Source organism: Typha angustifolia, chromosome 13 (genome assembly GCF_048772165.1).
Source record: "Typha angustifolia cultivar Huaian chromosome 13, ASM4877216v1, whole genome shotgun sequence".
Classification (NCBI taxonomy): domain Eukaryota; kingdom Viridiplantae; phylum Streptophyta; class Magnoliopsida; order Poales; family Typhaceae; genus Typha; species Typha angustifolia.
The window spans coordinates 6546194-6554774 of NC_133251.1; the positions used below are offsets into that span (position 1 = coordinate 6546194).

Genomic DNA, 8581 nt, shown 5'->3' on the forward strand with positions numbered 1-8581 from the left:
CAACGTTTAACCTTAACTTAAAGTTGTTTGGTTTTTATATGTATAGAGGAAAAAAAAAAATCAAAAAACTAATTTAAGTTAGATTGGAACTATATAATTTTGGCTTAGGGATTCAAATGTTTGAGAGTCCATTCAAATGATTGAGTGGTCAATTGAATGCAAAGTGACAGATTCCAATACCCATGGGTAGTTTTTTCATATTATAACACTGTTTGCACATTTCCACTAAGACTTTCATACTACCTGAAATATTATGCAAGATATCTCTATCTCATTCCAATTCTTATAAAGTGTATGTTAAATATAAATTCAAGTCTTTTATAATCATACTATTACAAAATATCCTAAATTTAGTCAGATAGGTTTTTTTGCACGCAAATTGCCAGTACAAAAATCTAGAAGTCTTTACTCACTTCGTGTACTCTCCTCTTAATTAATTAATAAAATATAACTGGACCTAGCCCAAATTTACTCTAGAAAAAAGAAAGAAAAATGCATTCTTAATAGAGGAGAGTGGAGGAAAGAAGGAGAATAAAGAATAGAGAATAAAAGAAAAGATTATTAGGATTCTGTGGGTTTTGACATTTTGGTAAACTAATGGCATATAGTTAGTTTGTAACAGAATACCCTTAATATCTCTAGAATATTAATACTAAAATACCCTTAATTTTTTGTGAAGTTTAAAATACAAAATATTCATCAATGATTTCTGTCTTCCATAAAAGAAATTTATTTTTGTACTATTGTATTAGATAATATTAGATAGAGTTTGAACTATGTCAAGTAATTTATACAAGGGCAAAGTAATATTTTCTAAATCTAAGTTTAATACAATTATGATTTAACTAATTAAATGACATGTTTCAAATAACATAATGATTTAGGTGGTATTAATATTATGGTATTTCAAAGAGTGTAGGGGCAATTATGAGATTTTAAAAAAAATTCAGTGGTAATTATGTAAGAAAAATCTTAAATACCAGATCAAAAACCTCTATTTCCCAAGGATTATCACTACCACTCTGTATTCAAGTTGAAGGTAAACTTTGGCTTTTTATTTATTCCATTTATCAAAAAGTGTAGGAGATTCTAAGTAGTAGTAGAAAAATCAATGTGTCATGAAAAATAAATAAAATTTGTTTAAGAGAAATGGATGCAATTGATTGATTATGCCTCCAAAATAAAAAAGCAAATTGTGACAATCTTATCTTTAAACTGAATCTATCAACTGCCAGTGAGGTGGAAATCCCAAGATATGGTCGGCGTAGTCGCCACTCTCCTCTCCAACAAGTTAGTCTTCTCAACTATTGCGTTTCCCTCCTCCATTAAAATCCTCCAAGTAGCACCCGTCCGAGCTAATCCATGTCGCAGCTGCAGCGCAATCTACGTCCATTCTCGAAGCGGCTGCCCCGTTCCCCGCCGCAAAAGCCCGTCGAAGAAGATACCCATCTCCCACCTCGCACCACTCCTCATCCATTCCAGGTCCATATCCACCCAAAGCCAATCTTTTTCCCAACCCAATTCCGATTTCCTCGTTTAATTTCTTACAACAACTGGAATCATCAATTGGGTCCTTTCTTCTTTGGCTTCTTAGGCTCTGGTTGCGCAATTGCTTCCGTGTACTCATCTCTGGAGCATTCGCGTTCGCTTATCTCCATACCATCAATGCCGACGTTGCCAGTGCCTTTACATACCCATGTGAGGATGTCGGTCACTACTACGAAGATGTTGATGGAGTGGAAGGTGTGGCTTTGATGAAAAAACTCAATTCCATTGTCTCGCCGCATCGATCTTTGCCTTACAAGGATGTAAGTCGATGGTGTTGTTAATCTTCAACGTTTTAGCTCATTGGACTAACTGGGTATCTTTCAAAATTGGTTCTTGAGTTATAGGTGTGGGAGGCGCTCAAGATTCTTGATGCAGCTGATGTCGATGACCCAGAATCCTCATCTGAAGTGTATGCCTATCTCCTCTAGTTTTGAGTTTGGTTACATTTATAGGTGTATGATGGTTATTTTTGAACTCTAAATTTGCAGAGTTGAGGTCTATTCACAGAGAGCTGTCTCAAAACTATTAGCAGGGAAGCCAGAGGGATGGAACAGTGAGTTTCACGAATTACATTACACAACTAAGATGGGATGATAGTTGTTGTTATCGAGTATTTCTGCTCAATAAATTTTACAACCATTTCAACTAAGTATCTAGAATTGGTAGTCCTCCAGGACTTGTTTGAATGGACAAGGAAACCACTGGATTACTTTGTCCTGATCATTTCTTATATGAGTGAAATGTGCCAACCACAGTGGGAAGTTTATCATACTGTGCCATGTCTTTTTGAAAGATGATTATGTAACAAAAGATATGGAAGTGATTAAAATTGTGCAGTATCTAATTCCATCATCATACCAGGTTTCTGGTGTATGTAATCGGTAGTACAGCATTGGGGGAACTCGCTCTACCTGATATGTGTTTCATCCAGGAAATCAGATCCCACTTAGATGTATCTTAGTGATTAAAATTACAGGCTATCTTGATTATGGATGGTGGAACTGGCCTTCATAATGTTCAGGATCTGCAACTTCAGACATAACCAACAAGATTAGGAAATCTAGCAGAGAGGATATAGGATGGTGGGGCTTGTGAGAAATCTTGAAAAGATTATTCAGCTACTTTGGCTAATTTAGTATAGAATTTGGTCATCTTTATACTGTTGAATTCTTAAACATTGTTACGTCATTCTTATTCAGTGTTCGCAATTTCCTTTTGTGTCAAAGATGATTGATACTATTCAATGAGATGTTTTTGTTTTAGGATGTTTCCACAGATTGATCATTTGTTGATTGCAGGAGAACATTTATGGCCTCGATCATATGGTCTAACTGATGGTCCATCTTTAACTGACTTACATAACATCCGGCCTGCAGACGTCAACGGTGCGTTATTCATCAGACCCTGAATTGACAACAAGATTGTTAGGCAGTAATGGTTGACTTTTCTGGACTCTACTAATAATGTGGATACATTTCTTGTAGTCAAATATTTAAATGATTGCTTTGTTTCTCAAGTACCAATTAGTTATCTAAATAAGTATTGTTTTATCTGAAGGTATCATTGCTCAATCATTAGTATATTTTTCTCATTTTACAGAATTTACATACCTTGTTGGTTATTGCTAGGAGGGAAGGGCACTGTGAAAATAAATTATGCTTTCTAATTTCATTGTGAATACTAAAACTTATAGTATTCCTTTTCAGTAAACTTATTTTATAGAATTTACATACCTTGTTGGTTATTGCAAGGAGGGAAGGGCACTGTGAAAATAAATTATGCTTTCTAATTTTATTGTGAATACTAAAACTTATAATATTCCTTTTCAGTAAACTCATCGAGGGGAAACAAGTATTTCGGTGAATGCATTTCTACATCAACTCGCTGCCTAAGGCCAGCAAACAAAGAAGCTGCTTTTGACACTGAAACAGATAATAAAAGATGGGCACCCCCTTTACTGGTGATAACAACTTTCTCCTGATTTTAAAACACTAATTACTTTTGCGCTTATCTTTTTATTGGTCTCTTGCTGCAGCATCTTAGTAGATTTTACATTCTTCAGAGCATCTTTCTCTCTTGTTCTACTATTTGTGACTTCTGAGTAATTTAGATGACAGATTAAGACACCAATATTTTGAAGAATGGATCTATAAAGATCTATAGTATCAGAAACATACATTTTTAGGATCTGAATTGCATGCTATCACACAATTATCTGACAAATCCCATTTTTATATACTATCTTTTATGGAGTTTGCAAATGAAGCAGGCTAGTAAGTGTGATGCTTATCACTTTCTCCCAAGGTTTGAAGTTCTGGTTTCTTTTTCTGCCTTCTAGAGAAAACAAAATGTTCAGCTGTTTTAGGTCTGGTCTCACATTTTCTTAATTTATAATTAGAGTTAAAAATTAATATGTAATATACAACGATTCCAAATCCTTCACAAAAGTTGCAGAAAATTTTGAATTCTAAATGGTTCATGTGGCAAAGGTAGCGTAAAAGTGGCTATAAGTTAATCTGATGAATATGACTGCAGTTGCCCAAGATCATTACTTCATTAGGTATGCGTGAAACCTCATGTGTAGACATCTACGCTTGACTTTTGAACGGTTCATGGTAACCCAATTGCAGCATCTGTATTTTTATGAGTCGTCTAAATAACAGATTTAAGATATCTCTTTTTCCTCTAAAATTTACATCCCATCGTGGTAATTGCTTGAAGATTTTGCTGCTGATCTGAATTTTTTAGGTTTATTAAATATTTGTCATGTGTTGTCTTTTTATAGTATTTCCTTGGGAGATTCAAAATAGTGATGTTTTTTTTTCCTATTCAGGTGAGGGGGGACATAGCTAGGTCATTGATGTATATGGCTATAAGTTATGGATTCCATCAACCTGATGGAACCCCACATCTGAAACTTTCTGATTCACCAAGTATTGGTAAGTTAATTCTCAGTGAAGATATGATATTTACATTTGCTAAACCTTTTGATATACAGATCATGGTTAATAATGGGAACAATGAAACAGCATCTGTGATAAAACCAATTATTTGCAAGTTGATAATTATTTGTTAAAGAGACACAGTTCCATAGCATTATCACTTTAAAGAAATATATAGCTTGTTTGAGTTAATAAAAAGTCTTTATTTTGGACTATCATTTATGATGACAAAATGACAACTCAAAAACAGAATTTGAACATTTGAATTTATGCTGCAAGGATCCTTTATATCAGGGCTAAAACATACTACGTTTGCCATGTTGTGTACATACTTGTACATTCTTAACTGGTTTTCTCTTGTAATGTTATTGTTTGTTAGAACATTTAAGGCAGACTTTTGACATACACCATTACATACACACAGGAACATCTTTGAGTTGATTTTGGAGGTGCAGGTTGCTTCCTGATACTTGTTAAGTTCAAAAAAAAGAAAAAGGAAAAAGAAAAAAGAAACTGCACCTTATTTAAAGAAAAATAGCTGATATAAATAGACAGCAATGTGAACAAAAAATTCTCTTTTAAGAAGGGGACAAAGATGATCTAATGGTGTTCTAAAGTTCGACAACCAAAGAAGACATGTTATTGACTGTTGGTTCTACAATCTTTTGTAAGTTAGATGAGTGATAAATTTTACTTCTAGGTTTTGTCCATGTAGTTTGAAATCATAAGCCTATAATCTTCTATGCTTGTGGCAGTAGACACATTATTCTCTTTGTAATTTATTTCTGTTGAATGATTGTGAATAACTCATTTCACCAATGTTTTCTAGAAAGCAGTAAGATGGGCCTCCTTTCTTCACTATTGCGATGGAATGAACTCGATCCACCCTCACGATCTGAGCAATTGAGAAACAGTAGAATATGTAGTCTGTACCAGCATAACAGAAATCCTTTTGTTGATCATCCAGAATATGCCAATCTCATATGGGGCCACCTCACGACAAACAGTTCAATTCCATACAACTCTTCCAAGAAGGCTTGGATAAATGAGTTCCACTATGACAATAAAGGGAAAGACCAGAATGAGGTGAGCATCTCCACTAATGGATTTTCCATGTAGATGTTGATTTGTAAGAGAAAAGCTATATGTCCCACATATCTGAGAAATGAGACTATATTATGATTAACTCTTGAACTTCCAACATTATTTAAAATGATCCTCTACATTTAGAAAAAATTGCTGTCAGTTTATCTAGAATAAATTTTCTATTTGATGGTTTTCAGTATGGTTTACAATTTACTCTTACAAAGCTTGTATCATTTGTATTTCCTGAGAATTACTTACTCTGTTATAGTTAGTTGGAACATCACCAGTTATTCAGGTATTCCAGTTCCTTTCAAGCATTCTGCTGGACAAGGTTGATAAATGGTATCCTTGCAAATTTTTAGCATAAATTTAAATAGTTTCCTTTAAACAAATATTATGAGTTATGTGACATCACATCTAGAAATATAAATTTTAAAACGGCATGCTTAAAGCAAAATAAATGCAATTTTGGCTCCTGAGCACCACTTAAGCTTACACGCATGAATAACTTTTGCTTCCTGGTTATTAATCATTAATTAGTTAGTGCTCTAGATAGGGGTGAAAACGGGTCGGATTAACTCCGACCCGACCCGCTATCCGACCCGACTCGGATCGGATTCGGATAAAAAATTTCTATCCGATTCGGATACGGATTCGGATACGGATAGAAGTTTTGAAAAAAATTCGGATACGGATTCGGATACGGGTCGGATATATTTTTCGGATTCGGATACGGATATCGGATATCCGTTTACCGGCATATTTTTTAAATGATTTACAGTTTTTAGTTTGCTTATTTAAATAGTAAATATTAATATTGTTACTAATAATACTTTGTATATTATTTATAGAGATTAATTTCTCTAATTTTATATATTTGACATACAAAAAAATTATTTATTGTAAAACTCTTAATAATTTTGTGTTAATTATATCTAAATAAAATATTATAATTATTTTAAATTCAATTAATATCTGTTTAAGATCCGATCCTTTATCCGAAAATTATCCGTATCCGTTTAGTTAAGATATGGTTTTAAGTTTTACTATCCGTCTAATAGCCGTATCCGGACTAAAAATATGGATCCGAATATGGGTTAAGCACTATCCGATCCGTATCCGATCCGTTTTCACCCCTAGCTCTAGATCATGGGTTGAATTCCCACTTGGGCATACTTTTATGGGTCATGCTGTGATCAGTGTTCATTCCTTCAAAATTACATTGGGATTAATTTTTATCTTGATATGCAAGGTGTTTTTAATTTTTAGAAGGTTAAGTTTCTGGTTTGAGATGATACCAGAAGAGCTGGCTTTGGCTCTCTTAGTCATGTTACCTGTTGCTCAGTTCTTTCTTGGCCTTTTCTTTGTATGAACCTCTGAGGACTCCCTTGTATTACTTGTCCACATGAACGACCGGAGAGGAATCTGATCTACATGGAAGGAATTGCAGGTCAATGATGTACAAGATTCAAGCCATAAATTTGACCAGAAGGGGAAAAACCCCAGGATCTCTTTCTATCAAATAGGCCCAACATGTCAAGTTATTACAATGTTTATTTAATACCTTGTGCTTATAATAGCAGTAACTTATCCTTAATTGGACTATTATTAATGGAAGTTATACTTGTTGCAGTTCATTGAGGTTGTGATTAGTCCATCAACAGAAGCAGCTACTTTAAAGCTAATATTGTATAATGGAGCCAATGGACAGATGTACCATTCTGTGTCTTTGGCAGACAAGCAAGCTTTTAGTGTTAGTAGTGGTGGTTCAGATTATCAGATTTACACCATATTTATATCTCTTCAGAATGGACCTGCAGATGGCATAGCATTGGTTTCAAGCAGAGATGGAAATAGTTATGATGTATTGCAATTTATTTCCTATGAGGGGAAGGTCAAAGCAGTTGATGGGCCAGCAGAAGGTCTTGAATCTGTGGATATCATGGTGCAGGAGACAGATGAATCATCGGAGAGCGATTCGTTAGGATTGACAGGGCAGAGGATTGGGGAATTTGCATGGAAGAAGCTTGTAGGCGAATCAACACCAGGGAAGCCAAATGTTGATCAGACATTATATCCATAGGAATACACCTGATTGACATTGAAATTATTTTTAAAATAGTAGAATGACTACCTACACGACAGTGAACAAAGCAGAAGATCTTCGATTCAAATCATTGAACAGCCATGGCAAACTGCATTCCAGGTACAATTCTTGCACCATCTTACAGCTCTTTTGTACAATGCACTACGTGACTGCAATTCCATATCTTAGCAAACTTGATGTTCTTTTCTTGCTAATCGTTTTTGGCTTTTTTTCCTGCAGTGCAATGCATCCTTGGCAATGCGAGTCCTGACATGCGTAACCTTGGAGTCATCGTGCTGCCTGCTCTTTGTGATTTTCGAGAAGAAATGAGAATGATGCATCAGTTACAATCGCATTAGGATCATGCAATTCGAGAGTTACTGCATAGATAAAAGAGAGTCGTAAGTTAAATAAGTAGAACAGATGACTAGATCTAGAATAGATTGCCCATCTCCTTCACTTTTTCTGAAGAGAAGATATAATTCCAGTTCGAGTAGATGTTTTCCATTGGGATTTTTGTTGCTTTTCTCTTCAATTCGTCCACCATAGGATTCAATAAGTACTTCTCATGCAGGCATTATTTATTTGCGCTTATGATTGGATCTCCCTTCTCCCCAACATAAACGATCATTGTGTGGATTAAACTTGACTGTAGGGTTGATACATTTTTTTCTTCTTGAGAGAGAAATGAAAAGTTAATGATGTCTCAGTTAAATTTGATGCTGCTTTGAATTCAAAAGTATTTATGTACTACGACCCCTATTTAACCATCCGAGCACTATCTCATTGATTATAGGCAATTGTTGATTGTTTATTTATATTCCGTTCTTTAAATGACATATAAGTTGCCTATGCCCATTTCAATCAAATATATATTATATGTTTTATGATTGATGGGGGATTAAAGTTGGTTGCACCT

At 34.6% G+C, this 8581-nt stretch overlaps 1 protein-coding gene across 2 annotated transcripts; it reads left to right on the forward strand.

Annotated features, from left to right (window-relative positions):
• Positions 1-1229: 1229 nt before the first annotated feature.
• LOC140772845 (uncharacterized) lies at positions 1230-8432 on the forward strand. 2 transcript variants are annotated; one of them, XM_073115061.1, is made up of 11 exons: positions 1230-1290; positions 1372-1482; positions 1595-1808; positions 1893-1957; positions 2037-2101; positions 2847-2933; positions 3378-3508; positions 4382-4487; positions 5320-5576; positions 7210-7782; positions 7903-8432. In XM_073115061.1, the coding sequence occupies exons 1-10, from the start codon at positions 1256-1258 to the stop codon at positions 7657-7659; spliced, it is 1521 nt and encodes a 506-aa protein (XP_072971162.1). In that variant the 5' UTR covers positions 1230-1255; the 3' UTR covers positions 7660-7782; positions 7903-8432. The 2 variants fall into 2 exon arrangements, with proteins under 2 accessions (XP_072971162.1, XP_072971161.1); XM_073115060.1 differs by having other exon boundaries at positions 1230-1482.
• The last annotated feature ends 149 nt before the right edge of the window (positions 8433-8581 follow it).

Bases quoted from the DNA above. Each gene is read 5' to 3' on its own strand.
- LOC140772845 (XM_073115060.1), top strand. From the start codon at position 1,256: ATGGTCGGCGTAGTCGCCACTCTCCTCTCCAACAAGTTAGTCTTCTCA. The intron at 1,809-1,892 runs GTAAGTCGATGG...CTTGAGTTATAG, and splicing joins GATCTTTGCCTTACAAGGAT to GTGTGGGAGGCGCTCAAGAT. The intron at 4,488-5,319 runs GTAAGTTAATTC...AATGTTTTCTAG, and splicing joins TTCTGATTCACCAAGTATTG to AAAGCAGTAAGATGGGCCTC.